The sequence below is a fragment of the Oryza sativa genome, chromosome 2, assembly GCF_034140825.1.
Source record: "Oryza sativa Japonica Group chromosome 2, ASM3414082v1".
In the NCBI taxonomy this organism is placed as follows: Eukaryota; Viridiplantae; Streptophyta; class Magnoliopsida; order Poales; family Poaceae; genus Oryza; species Oryza sativa.
In genome coordinates, this window is record NC_089036.1 from 26,278,370 (window position 1) to 26,299,926 (window position 21,557).

General features: G+C 41.4%; 3 protein-coding genes and 1 non-coding gene across 4 annotated transcripts; 1 reads left to right on the forward strand and 3 right to left on the reverse strand.

Moving 5' to 3' along the window:
* Nucleotides 1-5,273: 5,273 nt before the first annotated feature.
* LOC4330125 (probable ascorbate-specific transmembrane electron transporter 1) lies at nt 5,274-7,994 on the reverse strand. Its single transcript, NM_001416781.1, has 4 exons — nt 7,758-7,994; nt 6,592-6,640; nt 6,309-6,511; nt 5,274-5,821 (listed from the first exon to the last, which is right to left on the reverse strand). The coding sequence occupies exons 1-4, from the start codon at nt 7,899-7,901 to the stop codon at nt 5,513-5,515; spliced, it is 705 nt and encodes a 234-aa protein (NP_001403710.1). The 5' UTR covers nt 7,902-7,994; the 3' UTR covers nt 5,274-5,512.
* Nucleotides 7,995-8,724: 730 nt separating this feature from the next.
* Nucleotides 8,725-8,796, forward strand: TRNAP-UGG (transfer RNA proline (anticodon UGG)). The gene has a single exon. It is a non-coding gene; the product is annotated as a tRNA-Pro (tRNA).
* A 2,293-nt stretch (nt 8,797-11,089) lies between these two features.
* Nucleotides 11,090-11,833, reverse strand: LOC136355282 (uncharacterized). Its single transcript, XM_066307668.1, has one exon. The coding sequence runs from the start codon at nt 11,831-11,833 to the stop codon at nt 11,090-11,092; it is 744 nt and encodes a 247-aa protein (XP_066163765.1).
* Nucleotides 11,834-13,799: 1,966 nt separating this feature from the next.
* LOC4330127 (protein SHORTAGE IN CHIASMATA 1) lies at nt 13,800-21,542 on the reverse strand. The gene is made up of 10 exons (NM_001416782.1): nt 21,106-21,542; nt 20,838-20,921; nt 20,673-20,756; nt 20,528-20,584; nt 20,352-20,444; nt 17,939-19,893; nt 17,196-17,403; nt 16,080-16,817; nt 14,411-15,913; nt 13,800-14,326 (listed from the first exon to the last, which is right to left on the reverse strand). Exons 1-10 carry the CDS (start codon nt 21,385-21,387, stop codon nt 14,210-14,212), a joined length of 5,121 nt encoding a protein of 1,706 aa, NP_001403711.1. The 5' UTR covers nt 21,388-21,542; the 3' UTR covers nt 13,800-14,209.
* Nucleotides 21,543-21,557: the final 15 nt, after the last annotated feature.

Sequence of the window (21,557 nt, forward strand, 5' to 3'; positions counted from 1 at the left end):
GTGGCTACTTGTTTCTAGGGTGAAAATGGACTGGGACGATTGGATTATGACATTCCTATTATCCTATATTCTAACCCATATTTTTTTAAAAAAATTCGGAACCAGGTACGGATAATGCCGAATAACATATCACTCATCTCATATCCTATCCCATATTATTTCCTTCGAATCGGATTTGGGAACATGTCTCCATTTGTATCTCTAATTCATAGATATTAAATATAATAAGGTACTCCCTCCATCCCATAATATTAGACATGGTAAAAGTTACACGGTCTTTAAAATTAATCTTTAACTTATAATTTCTCATATGCTATAAGAGTTGTAGCAACAAAATCTATCTATTATATTATTAAAACAGCCTTGAAAGGAGGCACCACGTTCGCTGTGGGGGCTAGAAATTCCCACATTAATCGGAAAAAAAAAGAAGAGTGCAAATAGAAATACAATCTAAAAATAACTGAAATTCGGAATTAAAAGTAAGCAATATTGAAAGAGGAGTCCATATAAGAACCCAATACGAGATTAATCAAAATTCTAAATAAAAATGAAATAAAATCCGAAATTATCAAAAAAAAGAGAGAAGAGTTCGAGTAGGAATACAATTTTAAACGGAATTAAAAATAAGGAATATTGAAAGAAGAGTACATACATGAATCCAATACGAGATTAATTAAAATTCAGGATAAAAAATAAAAAAATAAAAATAGAAAAATGAAAATAAAAAGAAGAGTTCAAGTAAATACAATTTAAAATTAATTAAAATTAGGAATTAAATATAAGCAATATTGAAATAAGAGTAAATATAAGAACCCAATAGTAGATTAATTAAATTCGGAATAAAAAATAAAATAAAATATGAAATTAGAAAAAGAAAAGTAAAATTTCAACTAGGAATATAATTTATAACTAACTAAAATTGTTGATAAAAATAAAGACTATTAAAAAAATACCATCTAAAACACATGATGAGATTAATTAAGTAGCAGGTCTATAGAGGAGCAGAGTGGTGGCGGTTCATAGGACATCTAAAAACTATTAATAAAACGCCAAACAAAATCCTAATGATGATTAAAACGAAGGACGACGGGCAGGTCGTGAATCAATCGGTCAAGGCGGTTGGCGGGGCTTCTAGAAAGTAAAAAAATAATCCCCAATGATAATCATATTTGATTTTTAAAATCTCAATTACAATAAAAATAAAAGGCAGCTGGCGGGTCGTATATGAGTACAATGGCAGAGCCACCGATGGTTGTGGGTCTTCTATAAAGTAAAAAATGAATTCCAACGATAGTTATGTTTGAGTTTTATAATCCCAATGGCAATAAAGAGTATGTGGCGGATGGGTCGTGGAGGAGTATATTGGTAGCGCTTGATAGGATTTCTATTATGAAAAAAATGAAACCCAACAGGACAATAAACTCTAAAAACTATAAGGTCCAATTTTTAAAGGTTCAAGCTTCTAAAAATAAAAAAATAAACCCCAATAATAATCATGTTTGATTTTAAAATCTCAATGACAATAAAGAAGGGCGGCAGCGGGCGAGCCGTAGAGGAGTACAGTGACAAAGTTGCTGTAGTTTCGGCGGAACTTCTATAAAATAAAAAAATGATCCTAAACAATAATTATGATATATTTTTAAATAATAATGATAATAAAAAGAAGATGTAATGGACGGTCGTAGAGGAATATAATGGCAGCGTTTGACGGGACTTCTAGAAATTATAAAAAAGAAGTCCAACAGGACAATAAAGTCTAAAAAGTTTTTAGATCTAATTTTTAAAGGTTATAAGGAGAATGAAATAGAAACAGTGGTAGATCGAGTTATATAATAACGAATAATATGATAGAAATAAAGGGTGCTGATGTGATTTTTAAAAACTATAAAATTTGAAACACGAGGATAATAAGGTTTGGCTTTGAAACACGAGGATAATAAGGTTTGGCCTTTCAAAATCTTAAGACATCGAGATAACTATTTAATAAATTTTAAGTAAAATTATATTAAAAAATATATAATTTTATATGGGTGCTAGCCACGCAATTGCGCGGGCCACCCAGCTAGTTATAATTATATGAAAGTAAATTTAAATGTCAATCTAATGACATAATTTTTAACAAATAAAATTTATTTCATATTATATTAAATGTTGGTCAAATGTTTTAAAGGTTAAATCTTAAAATACGTGTATGCCTTATTATGGGATGGAAGGAGTAATTAAATTATTAAAAGAGATACATCAGAAAAAAAACATATAATATTACGTGTGGGCATGTAAAATAGTGATTAACCAATCTTTTATCACATTTTTAGGTGGACTTATAATAAATTTTTGTACATATTTTATAATACGGAACATACGGGTGGATACATGTCTTTCCGTATCCTAACCCGTATTTTTCCAACGAATTTGGATTCGAACTCGGTTAGTATCGGGTATTCCTTTTTTCTCCCATATTCCTCCCGCGAGTCTTGAGTTGGGTGGGCGGTCGGGAAATACCCGCCCCATTTTCACCCCTACTTGTTTCAGCCTTCTGATGATCGATCAGGCCTTTTATACGCGTCGTCCAGTGAAACTTTTATCCGTTTATGGTGAGTATTTGCGCCCTCCAAGCATCTCCACCGTTTTTTTTTAAAAAAAAAGATGCATCTCCACCCTGCGTGGCTGCCGCCCAGCTGCCACGGCGTCGAGTTTGAGGATTTGGATCAGGTGCAGTCACAATAGTGACTGCAACTTAATCAGTAGCATTAGCACCATTGGATGCGAACTGGACAGCTCAGATCGCGAACTGTAGCACTGTAGCACGGGTACTGTTCACATGGCCACTGTAGCTTTACATCTAAACCGTTGATCAGAAAAACGGATGGCTGGTGTTGTGTGCAGTGTTAACTTGCAGTTACAACTGTAACTGCACCGGATCCGAATTCCGAGTTTGAGTATAGCCAATTTAATTAGCCACACAACCAATGAGGGGCAGGGTTTTAAGTTTTAACTGAATTTTGTTTCGAATGCGAAAAATATTACACATCAATATATTATATTAGAAGGAAGAAGTTTTAAGCGAGTGATATACTTATCGATTAAGGCCATATTTGTTTCAGCTTAAGATTATTGTAATCTAGATTATTAAATCAGATTACTCTAAGCTGTATTATAATAAGCTGACATAAAATAAGCTATGAGTTGTTTGTTTCTCTGGATTATTAGAGGCATCTAAGAGTAGTGGATCTTTAGCCACTCAATAATCTGAAAAAAGCTAGCTTCTCTAGAGGAGATTATTGGATTATAGTAATCTGGCTTATATGTTATAATAATCTAGCATAATAATCTACTTGTTTGTTTCAGCTTACAGTTAATAATCCAGATTATAATAATCCTAAGCTGAATAAACAGGGGCTAAAACTAGACACTTGTTAGTTGCCGTGTTTGTTGCAGCCCATCATTTCTTTCCTATTCCTTTTCCAGCGAGGTCGTTTGCAAATATTTAGACGAAACAAATTAAATATAGTGATCCAATTGCTCAAAAACAGTGGTTGTTGATACAAATCGCGCGCTATTAGGTCTGTACTATCGTGCGTTAGTTTTTTTATATTTTTTCTGTTGTGTAGTACTGTATAGTCTGTATGGAACTAGCCCTTTATTCAGCTTCCCCTAAACTGTACTTTTTTGTTGGCAAAACTTTTTCCGTCCTTGTATTTTTTTTTCAGACTATAAATACAAACTTTTTTGAAAGAAAAACTGCAAATACAAACTATATGCACTCCCACACTTATATAACTATATAGGACTCCCTATCTCATCCTTTTCCCCTTTCACAAAGATGTATGCAATTTCGTGCTTTGACAACAATTGTGACTTGGAAGCAGTTATCTAACTAGCAGCTTTTGATTATTCTATATGCGTGTTACATTAAGCACGTTTAATTGGATCGTCACTATAATAGTATAATCAATGGAGGTTGGAGATTCTGCCAGCTAGTAGAATTTTACTCCTTTTTTTTCCAGAAAAAAAATGAATTCTGATTCTGCTGAAAAAAAAGAGGGTGTTACTCATGTCGAAACCATCTGTTGCCAAGTGGTGGTGATCCCATTCTCATCATCTACAAGAGTACGGCCCTGTTTAGGGGAGTTTTAGATTCTGAGAAGCAGCTGTTTGGTAGCCAGCTTCTGAGAATCTAGAAAAGCTCTGAAACCCAGCTTCTCCAGCTTCTGCCTTCTTAGTTCATTTTTCAGAATATGTAACTATAGATTCTCAGAAGCTGTGGACTGTTTGGGGCAGCTTCTAGCAGAAGCAGCTTTTGAGAAAAGCTGCAGCTGAGAGAAGCTCCTCCAAACAGGGCCTACAAGTCCGATGAGACATCCAAAGTCACCTCGCCATCAGCGATGCCAATGACTGTTTGGTGGCGCCACCACCTACCGATGCGAAGGATCATGAGACAAAATACGATTCAAACTACCAACAAATTTGCCCTTTTGTGTGACAGACTTAGAGAGGGTATAGGTAGGCTGAACTGCAACGATGATGTGAGCGGCTATTGGATGGTGGCACAGGAGGACATATCAAGGTGGGAAAGACAAAGCCAAAGTAAAAAAAAATCCACATGCTGGTAGCATGGGAAATATGATGTGAGCGGAACAAACGAGTATTTCCAAAATCAGGAAAAATCCTTGCCGCAGCTGCTAGACAAGATACAGAATGAAATCAAGCTATGGAAAATATGTGGAGCAACAAATATCGTGAGATTTATCGGCCTAAGATGTTTTGATTGATTAGTAGCTTTTTTCTTTTTTTTTCTCTGCCTCTTTTTCCTCTCTTTTCCTCTTTCACTGTTTGGTGATCTTGTAAATACTCCCTCTATAAAAAACGAATCTAGAACCGGATGTGACACATTCTAATAAAATGAATTTGGACAGAGATATATCCATTGTAGTACTAGGATGTGTCACATCTAGTACTAAATTGATTTTTTATAGGACGGAGGGAGTACTTTCTTCTTCCCTACTTAATATAACACCTGCTTTGCTGGCTTTAGTTTCACCAAAAAAAAAAAAGCCCAATCCACACAGCTACCACGTAGCATTTTCACCTATCCTCAAATTAAACACGTTAAAAAATAGGTTTGTCCTAACCCGATAATCCATGTCCCTCCAATCAAACGCATGCTTTCTTACTCACATTAACACAAGGATTGTTGGCCAATTTGAGGAATGCCACCCCTCACGGATTGAAACGAAAGAGAAATCAGCTCGGACGGCTAGAAATGTTCCTTTACACGAACATGGCATGGACGGTAGTGACACGTCCGACGCCTTCTATATTAATATAGATTAACCACATAACAAATACACACACAACAAATATGCATATTTCCTTTCTTTGTATGTCCAGTATGTTCTTTCTTTGTTTCAAGGGGAGTTATATGAACACCAGCCACCAGGTCTCACTGTGGCAACAACAAACTTCTTTGGTTGTGTTTGTATATGCTGTAAAGTTGTAAACTACAGATGTTCTAACTTTCAGGGATTGGAGCATACTCATGCGGTTCTTCAACGCGAGCAGGAGAAACAGCAGCAACCACGACGGAAGCACCGAATAGCACAACAATCAAAGCCGTGAAGTTCACCAAAAATGCCTCTGCGCCATATTTGTCGAGCCCTGAGCTTTGGAGGAAAGTGAGCTTCTCAAGAAATCCGAGTTCTGCGGTGGCCAGGGCTAAAATGTAGACGAAGAGCCCAAACAGTATATGCCAAGGAAGAACACCCTTCCTCACGCTTGGCGAAGCACGGGGGAAGAAGAAAGCAACAAACCCGAATATCCACTGCAATAGACAGGCGCATTTTACAAGAAGTTGTCAACAATCAAGTAAAGTTATATATAAAAAAAACTCTCACCGGGCAGATATCAACTACTACAATAAAACTTCGCAGTTCAATAAATGTGTTGTAGATCTTTCAGCTCTGAAAAGCAATCCATTTTTTCATGTCTTTCGGTGGCCAGGAAATTATTGGTACTAACAGCTACTGGTGTCTGCTAACTTATTCAGATTCATGAGTTTTTAGTTGTGAACAGCACAACAGGATACAGAGTAATCATTTAACCAAACACATTCAGAAATTGATGCAACATCATAATTGACTAAATTGTAAAAAAAAAAAAAAAAAAAAAAAACTCTTCTATGTGCATGCTTTACCAGCTATTTTACCAGTTGGTTCTGTTGTAAGTTGACGGTTTCAGACAAATCATAATAATTGGACTAAGTCAATGGCTTATATGGAATAGAATTGCTGCCATATGCAAGGGGTTACCTGAATACCATACAAACAAATTGTTCCAATCCCAAGCCAAGAATGCAGACTGTAGAGGTTGGCAATTCCACTTTCATTGTGAAATTTGAAAGCGCAGTATATCCCAACCGCACCGAATACAAGGGCAATTGCATGGAGAATTAGATGGATCAGCTTAGTTGTATCATGCTTCCAAGTAGGAAGGACCTTGTATACCATTATAGCTGCCAAAATGGAGAAGGAATATTACTAAAACTTTTCCACGAACCACAGAAATAATAATAATAACAACAAAACAACTTACCTTCACTGCCTAGGATTATATAGCCAATAAGCATAAGAACAGGGTGAACCTGCAATGTCTCAACATTAGAGATATGGGCAACCGATTTGAAACGCTAATGTACAGTAGTATCCTGAATTACTAGTAGTAAGGAATATGCAAATGATTAGAAACTGCAGAACAGAAAAGAACCGAATATACAGTTTAAATTTTAAAAGGTCCATTTGCCGTTAAGTCCAAGTTTAACGTCTTTTAAATTGGGCATGCAAAATTAGGTGGCGCGTTTACAGAAATGTGTAGCAAGTTGAAATGCAAAATACGATTGCTTTTTAACATCTTTCTGTGGACCAATTGCATTTTTAACATGACGTCATGACCCGCTTCATCTGATATGAATTCAACATCATGCAATCATTATTCAGCCCTCCATTTTCCCCATCAGATGGACAACATGCCAATGTGTTGACCAACATGGATGCATGAGCATAAGAGCATCCATAATTCAATACCCAACAAAAAACATGCCAATGTGTTGACCAACATGGATTCATGAGCATAAGAGCATCCATAATTCAATACCAAACAAAAAACCAAATAAAGAATACACCACATGGTGCCTAGTTCAATAACCTACTCCATCAAGCAATCAAACGATCCCTGATTAGATGTTCAAACTGAACGCTCAACACTTTGGCTAACTTAACACATGCAGCAAGGCCTGCAAACTTATGAAAGTCAACCCAATTCTCATTAAGTAGTCACAAATCCGAACAGGTTAGCTAAAAAATTGCTTAACTACATACGTATAGCGGGGAAAAAAAGCAATCTTAACAACAATTCATCTGTTCATTCATAACCGATAACACAACCTCGACAGGACTAAAATTTAAGCACTATCCTAATCACCATGGCAAAATTAACAGCAAAAGGTAAAGCAGATGCCATCAACATCCTGCTTTTCTTGATCAAACGCCAAACGGATACGACGGCCAAAGTATTTTTGCGCTTCCTTCCTTCCTAATAAAGCTACCTACCCCTACTGGATATGACTCCAAAATTTTCTTTTGGGAAACAAAAAAAGAAAAAACAGCGGCACCCAAAATTGTCCATCCAATCCAATATCTCGGGACGGTATCACTAGAAAGATAACTAGAGAGACGGGGGGCAGACGAGAATCAAGTACTCACGTTGAAGATGAGGTTCTTGTTTGTGGCCTCGAAGGCGAGGCCGCCGCGGAAGTGGATGCACCAGACCAGCACCATGGTGGCGGCCGCCACGGCCAGCGCGTGCGCCACGTACGTGAACGGCGCCGCCCTCACGCCGAGCCCCATCGCGCCCCGTCTCCTTCCCCTCCTCGCTTCGCCGCGGCCGCGCTGTGCCGTGCCGCTGCTACCGGCGGCGGGTCTCGGGTGAGTGGAGAAGAGAATGCCGGAGCGTAGTTGTCCCCCACCCCCAACGCCTCCTATAATTAATACTCCCTCCGGGAAAAAAAAAACAAAAAACATTTAACCGTCCGTCTTATATAAAAATTATATAAAAAAATTAAAAAGATAAATTACGTATAAAGTATTAATCATGTTTATTATCTAACAATAATAAAAATACTAATTATAAAAAATTTCATATAAGACTAAAATGAACAGTCAAACGTTGAACACGAAAATTCAGGGTTTGTCTTTTTTTAAGACGAAATGAGTACTAGTAAAGGGATATTTTGGTCTTCTTTAAAAAATCCCCGTGTTGTTTTCGTGGGTTTCCGATGAGGCCGGAAGGTGCCAATGTACACCAATCAGTTGACGCCACGGCTGTATACCTATTGATTTGTAAGATTGTTGTGTATGAAAGCATGATAATTATATTTGAAAATGGAGATTAGAGGTATGTAAAAATATCATATGCCTTCGTTAGAGTGAAAAGGCAGCGAAGGGAAACGGAAGAATCTGGTCTGATCCGTGACCTTCGTGTCTTCGGCTCCGTGGGATTTGGGAAGAAAGGAACCGGCCGCCGGCGGGGCCCGGCATGACAAGCGACGGCGCGAGAGAGGTTGGTTGGTGGGAAGTACTGGAATGTTCAGGCATAACAAGAGTTGGGATTATGCACCACGGCATTATAATGAACTGTTAAAAAAAGTTTATATACACATTTCTCAACAAAGGGCATTTGGTCTAGTGGTATGATTCTCGCTTTGGGTGCGAGAGGTCCCGAGTTCAATTCTCGGAATGCCCCCACTTTTTTTTTCAGAATACAAAATCACTTTTTTTTTCAGAATACAAAATCACTTTTTTTTTCAGAATACAAAATGTGTTTTCTTGGACATTGACAAGTTCTTTTTTTTTAGTTTATAAAATGTGTTTTCTTGGACATTGACAAGTTTTTTTTTCGGTTTACAAAATGTGTTTTCTTGGACATTGACGAGGTTTTCAAAATATACTTGTGGCTACTTATTTGTATTGTAAAATATTATGTCAAAATTTATATTTATACTTTAAAGCATCTGCAAAACCGGGCAAACATAAGATAGTACGAAAAATGTTTTTTTTCAATTCAAATGTCCACATGATACTTTCACAAGGTTACAGAATGTGTTTTCTTGGACATTGACAAGGTTTTCAAAATATATACTGACTTATATTGTAAAATATTACATCAAAATTTATATTGTATTTTTAAAGTATATGCAAAACCGGGCAACACATAACATTGTATAATCATGTGATGATTAATCTTGGTGATGAACAATTGTCAAAGGTGAGTGTTTTAAAAAAAATACAGCGAATAGTGTTTTCTGTTGGTGAACAGTGCGTTGGTACTATGTGGCCGAACTAACTAGAGGGATTCAGGCGGCCTGACTGGGTGACCCGATGGTTAGACTAGAATACTTTGGGTTGGAGTCGGTTTTAAGTTGTTTTCATGATTTTTTTAGATTGCTTCATATTTATAACTTCTAGATTGTTTCTATTAGTATGTGATACTATCGTGTGCTGATGTGAGTTAAGTTGGTGCGAATTGTACTCAAATACAATTTTTTTATTCATGTGCAGGTGTTGTTGGAGACCATAGGAGTATAGCCGGTGATGGATCGGGACTAGGCCTGGGAGAAATTAAGGTCTAGACGGCAAATGATATCACGTGGAATGCTCAGGCTAGAGAATAATGCACCTGGAGGTAAAGGTTTCTATATGATATATACGTGGTGTTGTGTATGTATGAAAAATGAGTCAAATTTGGATTGGAGTTCAAGTTTGAAAAAATTAGAGTGTGGAGTTGTATGGGAATGTTGTTTTTCAGGTTTCGTAAGCTTCCTATGTGATTAGGAGTCCTAGTTCTAGTTGGATTCGTGGCTAGGGGCAGCCACGTTGTGAGTATAAATAGATGAGGAATTGAGACCGGAAGATATCAACTTTTTTTTTTTTAAAAAAAGAAAAGTTAGGGTTTGCTTTGAGGTTTCGATTCTAGTTCGTGAGTTAAGATATGAGTGCTTTAGATGCACTTTATAAACATATATTAGTGTAATAAAGTTGATATATTTTCAAGAGTTTTGTACTTTCGTCGATACATGTTTTTTTGCATACCGACGGTTTGATCAAAGTTCATTGGGTGGTCTAATAAGCAGCATGGCAACGTCAAACCGGCATCAATCTAGCTGTGTGATTGGTGTAATTTCATTAAGTTTAACTATAACTTTTATTTCCACTAAAAGTTTAGATTTTCGGTGTTCGTACCATTCATCTCTCTAGTAGGTTTGGTTTATGTATTCGATCCTATCAAGATAGTACAGAAAATGTTTTTTTCTATACATATGTCCACATGGTTTTTGTTATGTGTACCATAGTTAATATTCCCTCCATCCTAAAATATAAGAATCTAGGACTAAATGGAACATTTCCTAGTACTACAAAACTAGATAGGCATCTTATCATCCGGTCCTAAGTTATTATATTTTAGAACGGAGGGAGTAGGATAGTAACGATGTTTAAGGTTTTAAATGGTTAACTCTAACTCCCTCCGTTTAAAAAAAAAACCCAATTCTAGATTTGAATTTGGACACACCCAGGATTGGATTTTTTTGACGGAGGAAATAAGTCCTCAGACATGTTCAAAACAACATGCTTTCGTGCTTCCGTGACCGGTATGAGTACAACAGTTATTTGCAGATAGTGGCAATGATTCCCTAATTTTCAACACCAACAATATACGTGCTTCTTAAACTGCTAAATAATATGTTTTGTTAAAAAAAATATAGAAAATTTGTTTTAAAAATTACATTAACATTTTATTCAAATTTAAAATAATTAATATTTAATTAATCGTGCGCAAATGGCTCATCTCGTTTTTTCATATTCTCAGCTGATATTACCAGCGTCTCCCCTCTCCAGCTCTCCTTAAAAGAGCCTCTGTCTCCTAAAGGCCTAACTAGAATTTGCTTGAATAATTTGCTACTGCAGCCCAGCACAAGCGACGCCATACATGCGCGACAAAAGATCCCAAGCGGGCCTGCTGTGCTGTGTACAGAAGCGGTCTATAAACCTACTGAGCCATCAGAGTTTGAATGCCCTCCCGGCTGGCCCTTCTCCGGTTGACCGTGTGCCGCGCCACCTGGATGCGCCGCCGCCGACGGCTGCCGCCCGCTACTCGGCCCCGCTGGTGCTGTCGCGTCAGACCCATCGCCGCGCACCCCCACCACCCCGCCAACATCAGCGCCAGGCGCCACTCCCTGGCCATGCCCGGGCTCCCCTGCCGTCTCCGGAGCAGCGGCGCCACTCGCGCCGGGCCGACGAGAGGGAAACCGCCCGCCGCGTCCTCGGAACGTCCCGCCGCCGCCGCCGCCGCGTACTACTGCCCGCTTCGCGATATTGCGGATCGGGCCAACCGCGGACGAGCGCGATGCCTGGAACCCATGCTGCGGGTGCGGGCCTTCGTGCCACGGGTGTCCGCGCGGCGGCGGCCACTGGCGTTGTTGGTAGCCCTGAAATGGCGCGTGCGGCGGAGGAGGCGGGTGGCGGCCCTGCAGCAGCGCGTCCGGGGGCAGCTCGCCGATGTTCACGAGGTACTCCGCGGCGAGGCGGCCGGCTCGCAGCAGCACCTCGTCCCTCTGCTGCGGCGTCATGACGACGTGCGGCGGCGCGGCCGCTGCCGGGTGGTGGTGGTTCCGTGGGGCGTTGGGTCCGGTACTCCCTCGGCGGAAGCCCGCGCCGTGGTTGTTGCTGTAGCGACCGAACGGTGCCGCGTTGTTGCCACGGGGGTTTTGGCCTCCGGGCTTCATTGCCTCGACGATGGCGACCGAGATGGGTTTACGCAGACAAGAAGAACGACAGCGCGGCACGATCGAACTCGGGAATTGATCGCGGGGCGCTGGTGATTGATAAAGGCGCTGGTGATTGATCGAGTCCGTGTTAGATACGGGGCCTCGGAGTCCATCTTAGAGAATGTATCGGACACCAATTCTGAGCCTCCCATGTATGAAATCGTTGCTAGTATATTTGAGGAATTCAAAATTGGAATAAGTTCACTTTGTGACCCTCAAAAGCGATCGAAATCTAATCTGTGACCCTAAACCACAAACCGGATATCTTGACCCCCCCCCAACTCTTAAAACCGGTGCAATTTGACTCCCTCGGCGGTTTCTCCTACGTGGCGGTTTTCACCGGGTCTCCTTTACATGTGGCGTTGACATAGCGCTTAGGTGGCATTAAAAATAAAAATATGTGTGTGAGACCCATTTGTCATTCACCAAAAATATGGGTGGGACCCACATAAATCATCCTCCCCCTCTCTCTCTTTCTCTTCCCTTCGGCGAGCCGCGAGCGTGTGACGACGGCGGCGGCGGGCAGGAGCCGGCAGCGACGGGCGAGAGCCGCCGGCGGCGGCGGCTGTGGGCCAGAGCGGCGGCGGCAGACCGAAGATGGACGGAGAGCGACAGAGGTAGGCTCGGCCCATTCCACCCCGGCGACGAGGTCCCGACGATTTCTCTTCCCATTCGGTTGGCGGTGGCGGTGGCGGCAGGCCCAGCTCCCGCCCGTCGCCGTCGATGGCCGCCGCATCTACCGCTCTCGCCGGCCCTCGGCCGCCCGCCCGCCGATGGTTGTCGTCCCGTCCCCACTGCCCGTCGATGGCCGCCGCATCTACCGCCCTCGCCGTCCCCGCCGTCGCTCCAGCTCCCGCCCGGCGCCCGACCCATGGTGCCATCGTCAGCTCCCTCCGTCATTCACGGCGCCGCCGAGAGGACAGAGCCTATCCTCACCTCCACCGGCACAGCGCCCTCACTAGGGGACAAGCTCCCTCACGGCGCCGCCGCTATTCCTGACCGCCGGCCGCCGCCGCCACTACTCACGACCACCGGACGCCGCCGCCGCTACTCCCGACCGCCGGATGCCGCCGCCGCTACTCCCGACCGCCGGACGCCGCCGCCATCCCCACTGCCACTCCGGTGGTGAAGAGAGGCGGGGGGAGAGAATGAGAGAAGGGAGAGAGGGAGGAGGAAGAAGGGGAGGAGAGAGGACGACATGTGGGCCCCACATGTCATCCTCTGTGTGAATGATAAATGAATTATTTTTTTATTTTTAATGCCACCTAAGCGCCACGTCAACGCCACGTGTAAAGGAGACCCGGTCAAAACCGCCACGTCAGCAAAATCACCCTCCAAAACCGCCGAGGGAGTCAAAGTGTACCGGTTTTAAGAGTTGGAGGGGGGGGAGGGGGGGAGTCAAGATAACCGGTTTTATGGTTTAGGGTCACGGATTAGATTTCGATCACTTTTGAGGGTCACGAAGTGAACTTATTCCTTCAAAATTTCCCCTTCTTCCATAACGACTGAAGTTCCTTACTGGGCCTCTAGCTTTTGAAGCCATTCTTTTCAAATCTCACGGTAGACAGGGAAGCCCTCTTTTTCTGGCGTAAAATGGCCTTGCCCCGTAATACAAATGATGCACCATATGTTTATTATAGGAGCTTTGCCACTGATCGGAAACGATTTGGTACATTATACTGGACCAGAGCAAATCTCTTATTATGGTTGCCTCGGATGTCCTGTAAAGAGAAGTCCACACCCGCAAAAAATCATCGACATGCGGGCTACAGCCTACAGTACATGGAATAAGTATGCACATCCGTGTAAAATATGGGTTGACATTTCACAGATAAATGGAGTGCACTGCACCCCAGAAATACCCTTTTTATCGTAAGCTTTTTCTTTGTTTGAACGAAAGGACACAAGCTATGCCTATTGCACCAAAGAGTAATAAAGAGGATAAAATAGAAGTTTACAAGCAGAAGGGAAGAAGGAAGCAACACAAAAACGAAAAACTCATGCAAACTACGCTAGAAAATATCCTCCAGGCAATGTCTTGTGACTAAAGGCACTGGTCTCGAAAAGTTAGCCTATTCAATATACCATTTAACCTATACCGCCAGTGCTTTTGAATGCATGAGCGGCTTTTAGGTGTAAATCACTTCTTTACGTAAGTTAAGAGTTTAGACATATCTTCATGGAATATCTTTACAAAATAAAACACCAGCAACTTAAATTTGAGGATACAGGGACAGGGAGCTTATCTGACCTGACATGAAAATCTACGTACTTTCCTCTCGAAATCTATTTGAGGATAGGGCACAGGGAGCTTATCTGACCTGACATGATAATCTACGTACCTTCCTCTCGGAATCTTTTCCGGAAGCCACACCCAACACCAGGGCTGTTCTGGTTTCGCCAGACCAGCTTGCTCTGTTTTTCCTTCCCATATGTAACAAATGAAAGTTTCTGCACAAAATTATTCAGGTTTTATCTTCATTGCATCTCAAACACTAGAAAATTCACAATATCAGAAAATGTTTCAGCACGTACCTGTCTTGCTCTCTTGTCAATAGGAGTCCATGTTGGATCAATGGACGGTTCTATCCTCTTTTTGTGACTTGTTGGTTGTACATTGAAATCTTTCCTTGCTCTGCGATTCTGTGCTTTAGCTCCTTCCTTGCCTTTCCCATAATGCTGAGTCCCAATTGAAGGGCTCTGGTCCCTCGAAGGAGTGTCTCTATCTCCTCGGTATCTGAAGGATTCTTTAGGTGGAGGATTTAGAATCTTTGAGTTGCTATCTCTCATTCTTGGGATCGACATACCTGGTGAATTACTACATCTAGATCTCTCCTGACGTGCTTTTCTCTTTGCACTCATTTGCCTTAGATAATCAATTTCCCAGCATGACCCCTGTGAAGTTGCATGGCTACCAAAATCTAGTTTCTGAAAAGCAAGCGAACTTGCTGGATGTTGCATAATTTCATCTCTTGGTTCATGATATCTGTTGTCCATATCATATCTGTAAGAGTCGTCTACAGTACCTCCATGTGCAAGCCCCTTCCATGTTTGTTTTGTACCTCCTGAAATGTTCCACTCACCAGGATCATCGTTGATCTCAAATGCAGTTGAAAATACTGGATTGCTATGAGTTCTGCTGCAAGATGGTCTGCTTGTGTGAAAAGTGCTTTTGCTTGGATGCGTACCACCAAATTCAGGTTGCCAGGGTAAGTCGAATGTGTCCACCATATTGCCAGTCCTTCTGTTATATGCTTGATTATTTGGTGTCAATCCATTGCTGAAATCATCATTAATGACTTGATTACCAGGTATTGCATCCACATCATGCTTCTTTTGTTGATAAGAGAATCCCTCACTTCTCATATTCAAACTTTCGTCGAATGTAAAGACATCTGGGAGCTCGGGAATTGTATTATCCATGTCAGAGAACTTCCTCAACTTAGAAGGTGAGAATACCTCAGCATGTTCTGCATAGTCACCAGGTATTTGGTTTAGAGAATCAGAAAAGAGGAGCTTATTAGTTGGTACTGCACAAGCCTGCAATGAACGCTGTTTCCTTTTCCTCGGAGACTGCAGGAATGCACTACTGATATCTGAATCGACTGAAGAGCATTCAGTCATTACAGACCTTGATTCACCTAACTCACCAAATTTGCACAAAGCATTAAATAGGGAAATGATCTTTGGAGACAAAAGATACTTTCCAACTGCTTGAATACGGCGCTCATGTGGCCAACTGAGGAACTCCACAAGGCTGCCTCCAGAAGAAAGTAACATATATGCAGACACGGGATTGATGGAAGGGAAACTTGTGAGAAATGATTCAGCCAGGCTTTCTGATTCAGGTATATCTGGAAGAGGAGCTTTATAACAGCTAGTCACATTTGTAATGCAATTGAGAATTATTTCATCTGTTGACCTGGGTGTGTGTGAGAAGAACAGCTGCAAGTTCATGTCCAAACTAGCAGCTGCAGTATACAATGAATCAGATGAGTCCATTACAGCAGAAAGGAAGTCAGCTTCTCCCTCAAAGACCTGCAAAAGTACAAGGAAACTGTTCTCTTATGATAGATCAAGAATTATCACATTCACACCAAACCAAAACAGACAGGTGCATTTGCATCAATAACATAGCAATGGCCTGTGATGCTAACTATATACGAAAAAGTAAATACTTCTAGAGGGATACAAAATTAATTACCATGATGCAGCCAGTGAAAGAGAAACTAACTGACATCAGAATGTTGGTCGCAATATTCTCTACATTTTCTTTTATACCAGATGTCTCTGCTGATGTTGTTAGTTCATTGGCCTCAAAGAGCGCAGTCTCATACCATACTAGGCAGACAGCAGCACTGAGTATCAGATCCACAGGCAGATCAATATCTCGCTCCACGACCTGCATTCCTCCTTTCTCCAGAGCTAGTATCTGCTGATAAGATGATCTTCGCGAAACAAGCATCGTCTTTCCATGATTTCCAGTATTTACAACTATCACTACATCTGGGACGGACAGTCTTCCTGGCATGATGCAGTCATTTTTCACACAGGAAGGTAAGTCAGTAGTGGACTGATTCTCTTGAGGGTCTTTCAGCACATTGGCAGATACAGAAGAAGTAGAGCTACTCTTCTCAACTGTGGGTACACATTGTGAATTGACAACAGGTTTATTACTCAGTGTTTGCTGTATATGTAGCTGTTCATCAGCAAGCACAACGTTATGTGAATCAAAAGTATTCTTCTTGTTAAGATTTTGTAATCTGTGTGGTTGATCATCTGGAAGCAGTTCTTTTGTAGCATCAGCAGCAAAATGTTTGCTCCGTTTTTCTTGAAGACCTTGCAGTTGATTTGTTGCTGGTATGAAGTTTAACGAATCAACAATACGCATTTTATTCATCCTCTCCTGCAAATCCTTCTGAAGTGTAAGCAAAACTTTATCCTGCAAATAGTGAAGCATTCTTAGGAAGTTAGGATGTTCCATGTTGATCATTTGCTACAAACACCTACTGCCCTATTACTAAGTGTAGGCCCTCAAAAACAAATATGTGGGGAAAAAACTCATTTGTATGGTTTTCCCTCTAACAAGATCATGCAGGAAACTCATGCTCAATTGAAGTACTCAACTACAATGGATAGAAGTTATGATTACAGAGCTGAGACTAAGTGTTTCATATTACAATGAGCTGTGTGTACAAGATATAAAAATTTTCATGTAGTGCCCCCCTCCCCAACACATACAAAGGCTGGCTTAATAATAAACAACATGATTGGCATATGACAACAGAATAAATGGCAGCATGGAGTGAGTGATAATCACCAATGTAGATTTCAAATCCTGGTCTTTATGGTTGTCCTCGACTAGAGCAGCTGGAAAGTCCTTGCCATCAACTTTGACATAGAGGAAATGCAGAGGTGGCAAACCATCTAATTTAGGAGCGAGAGATAACAAGGTAGATGATTTATTCGGGCCTCCATATTCCAGTATGATGCCAAACTTGTCAAAAGGGAATGAAGCTGGAATGTTCCTTCAAAATGATGACAAGAATGGATATGGCATAATATTTAATATCAGACAAGCAAAAACTAAACTGTGCATAGAAACAATTTTTTTGACAAAAAGAGCCAATGAACTTCTGGTACATTTAAGTTATTGTAAAAAAGACCCCAAAAATATGTCTAAACTCTAACCACAGTTGATCAACAATATGAACAACCAGTGCAAGATGACTCAGTGGCTCACAAGGCAATTGATCCTTCTTAAAGGGCAAGCTACTTCTAAAAACATGATCGTCTTGTAATATGTCCATGACTCCATGCACTAAGAAATGAAAGTTGTGGCAAACATGGAGGGACTGTTAATGTAACACATTCATTTAGCTCACCAGAATGAATTCAATAAATCCTGCACTAATTCTTGTACAGTAGAAAAAGGTACAGCAAATAACTAGCTAACCCCCAAGAACCAGCCTATCTGCTTGTTGAAGTTGATTTGTAATAAGAAAATGAAAAGCAAGGAATTGGAAAGAAAATTGGCTTGGTTTATTTATCAAATGGACTTACTTGTTATCTAGCAGAATGCAATCTGATTTCAGTAATTCTTCCAGCACCCAAGCTGTAGAGTTTGTCTTGTTCACCAGATCCACAAAAGTTGTTGCAGGGTTTTGTCCAAACTCAACAAATGTCATCCTCATGGATGCTAGCTTTTGACCCAGTGGCAGCCAGAAAGCTCTATCAGCAACTATAAGGATCTTTTGGTCGATTTGTTTATTAGATCTCAGGATAGTCTCAATGCATGACAATGACGGATGAGATTCAAACAGTTGCCTCTCAGATTTCCTCTGTGCTTCAGAAATGGACCATAGAATATGTTTTAACCTCTCAGGAGTGTTTTCCAAGCTTCTAGTCAGGTTGCTAATGTACAAATGGGCCGCATGCAGACCAAAGAAACATAAGTAATATGCAACCTGCTTTAATGCATACAGTACAATGAGTTCCATCTTATCTTTGTGTTCGCAGTGATTGTACGAGCCTTCTGAACCTTCTCCCGTTATCAGTTCAAGAAGTTTCTGCTTTGAGATTCCTAAACCTTGCTCATCTGAGAAAGAATGCCTCCAATATGTGCTTTCTTGCAGAGCAGATGTATAGCTTGCATGGATTTGTTCTATAAGGCCTTGAATAAGATTTGAGGGGCTGACAGGATGAATTTCTATGAGTTTGTCAACCTTAGCCCTGGTTGAAAGAGATAATGCTTGCTCTTCTGAATGCGGGACATCTAAAGTAGAAGTATTCTCATTATTGGTTCCACTCTTAGTGGCACTTCTGACGTTTAAGTAAAAATTTAGGTCACCAGAATGTGATATTAACTCAGGGAAGGAAGATGACTTTTCTGGACTCGGTCTTTTCATGGAACTATGGTTTCTAGTACCACCTTCTTGTTCGCATTTTTGAGTTGCTTCCAATTTTTGTGGATCATGAGACAGTGGGGCAGGAACATAAATATCGCTATGTTTATCCTCATCTTGAAGCTTTGGACTTCTCTGAAAATCCTCCAGAAAATCGCTAACAAATACTGATGTACTCTGACAACTCCTTTGCAGCTCAGAACTTAAATGGCAAGTTTTTGCCTCCTCAACCATGCTTGCATAAGAACAACAAATCTCCCGGTTGCATGGTCCTTCCAGTAAGAGATGCCAATCCAAATAAATTCCATCAGATGCTGATAGAGGGTGTGGTTTTAGGGAGCATAGTATTTCTTGAATGGGAGGGACCCTAGACCTAACTGCTATATCATCATTTAAAATAGGTGTAGGCAATGACCTAAATGTATCATCAACCAGTGCTAACTCGCAGCTAACCATTGATTCATACAAACGTCTTGCTGGATCAAAATCATCTTTGAATATTTCATCAGATATATTCATCTTATTTGTCTCTGACTGAACAAGCATTTTGAATACATTATCTGAAGGAAAATCAATGATCTGTACCTCCTCTAAAAGAATGGAGCAAGGCAAGTCTGAACAGGTGCCATCAGGCTTGAGAGGGTAGAGTGCTGAATTTTTCTCAAGCAGAATATTGCCATTGATCCTCACAACATCCATTTCTACTGCAGCTTTGATTTCTGCTGGTTTATCTACTTGAATGTCATGGCATGGTGCATCTTCACAAACAAAGGTCAGCATGTCCATGTCAGTTGATCTCAAGAACTCGGTTGATTTAAACACTGAATGCTGAATCTGTGCTTCATCCAAGTGTCTAACAACATTATCAAAAACACCGTATCTGTCAGTCTCAGTCAGACAATCGTCGAGCTCCCAAGAATTCCTACTTACTTCCAATCGAGGTATTACTGCACCATGATCTAGTGCTGCAATCTCCAAGCAGCAGTCTTCTCTCAGAGAAGAATGGCCATTGCCATCATTGTCTTTTACAGGGACCTTTTCTACTTGATACACTGACTCTGGAAGATCAGATTGATATCTTATTTTTATGTCGGTCTCAATATCAATGAAATCCTGTGAGAAACAGAGACGAGAACGTGAGCATGATGTATCAAAGAATATGTTTGAGTTAATAAAACACAAGGGAATCAAATCAACATGTTCACCAGCAGGCATAAGCAACTTCAACTGATTTATGTTTTTGCAACTTTGATGGTATGATAGTGATAGTTACATAATACAGAAATATGACAGGGAGGATACAAATATTACTAGTGAATCCACAATTAACACAAAAGGTAGGAGATAACCGCTTATCATGTTATTGTGTAGAAGTATATATTTTGGGTGATGCGCGCATTACAATCGAAATACAACATGGTATAAGAACGGAAGTATCATAACCATTTAACTCTAAGTACAACATGTTCATATGTCTCCCATAGCTGAACTGCAGCTCCATGCGCATTATTGATCTTTTGGGAGTATAGAGGAGCGAATTATTTGATATTGTGATGAGATGATGTAGTTACCAAATGGATTTTCATATCTGGAACACGAAGCAACAACGTGACACCACCACCAGACTCCTCTTCACCAAAGGATGCAATGTCTTCTTGCAAAGCCTTAGACACCAGAACAATCGAGTTTGAATTTGAAAAGGAAACAACATAATAATATCAACCAATATCACTGAAACGCTGCTCACCATTAGGAGATCCACCTCTACAACCTCAAATCTAAGCTCCTTCAATTGTTCCCACCTCTAGCACCACATAATGCATAAATCGAACATCAATTCCCTAAGAACAGTCAAAGCATGTACAAGGCTAGCAAACTAACTACTATGTCACCTTCATAACTGAGGAGATCTCCAGACCGTCTGATCTAGAGCCCTCCCCCTTTTCATCCTTCTCGCGGTTGATCACGCCATACCCCTATAGAAAAACAAAAAAGTGTTCGCAAATGCTCCATAGGAAATTCAGCCTACAGAATCCAAACATAAAAACTTCACTTGCCTTAGGGATTCTGAATGCACCAAACTCCCATGAGCTGAAATCCTCGCCGTATCCGCCTCTGTCGTACAGGAAGTCGTCCAATACCTGCGTGAAGCAGAATCTAGCAGATGAGCTGTTGCAACTCACAGATGCCACACGATTTTCTCACATAGAAATATCAATCAACCAAAAACAGCACAGAGCAAGCAACAGCAACCCCGAGCCACCCCCAACCAAGCCCCGCACGACTCGAGAACGCGAAACCCGAATTCGCAGGTGGCTCGCTCACCTCGTCGGCCGCGGGCACAGTCGGCACAGGCAGGGCCTGCGGGATAACCGCGGCGAGGAAATCGGAGAGCGCGGAGGCGATGGGGAGAGGGCCGAGACCATCGTCGGCGACCGTGGCGGCTGGGAGTTCGTCGGCGGAGGTGAACGGGAGGAAGTGGGGATCGGGAGGAAGGGCGGGGACGGGGAGAGAGGGGAAGCTGAAGAACTCTAGGGCTAGCGCTTTGCCGGCGGCGGAGGAGGAGGACGGCGCGAAGTAGTCGGTGGCGAGGAAGCGGGTCCTCATGGCGAATGGCGCGGCGGAGAACGAAGCGAGGGGAGCAGGAGGTTGAAGACGAATTTTTTGGTTTTCAAAATGTTTTGATACGCCAACTTTTGATCTTGGCTTGCGGAATGCGGAGTTGCGGTGGGTTTCCGCTGCATTGCCTTGTGTGTTCTACTAAAAAAAAATGTGTG

What these genes read in the sequence shown, in the direction of transcription:
- LOC4330125 (NM_001416781.1), bottom strand. Translation starts at nt 7,901, where the DNA reads ATGGGGCTCGGCGTGAGGGCGGCGCCGTTCACGTACGTGGCGCACGCG. An exon ending in ACAAGAACCTCATCTTCAAC is followed by an intron (nt 6,641 to 7,757) that starts GTGAGTACTTGA and finishes GAGACATTGCAG; the next exon opens with GTTCACCCTGTTCTTATGCT. An exon ending in TTTGTTTGTATGGTATTCAG is followed by an intron (nt 5,822 to 6,308) that starts GTAACCCCTTGC and finishes TGTCTATTGCAG; the next exon opens with TGGATATTCGGGTTTGTTGC.
- LOC136355282 (XM_066307668.1), bottom strand. Translation starts at nt 11,833, where the DNA reads ATGAAGCCCGGAGGCCAAAACCCCCGTGGCAACAACGCGGCACCGTTC.
- LOC4330127 (NM_001416782.1), bottom strand. Translation starts at nt 21,387, where the DNA reads ATGAGGACCCGCTTCCTCGCCACCGACTACTTCGCGCCGTCCTCCTCC. An exon ending in CTGTGCCCGCGGCCGACGAG is followed by an intron (nt 20,922 to 21,105) that starts GTGAGCGAGCCA and finishes TGCTTCACGCAG; the next exon opens with GTATTGGACGACTTCCTGTA. An exon ending in TAGAGGTGGATCTCCTAATG is followed by an intron (nt 20,445 to 20,527) that starts GTGAGCAGCGTT and finishes CTGGTGTCTAAG; the next exon opens with GCTTTGCAAGAAGACATTGC.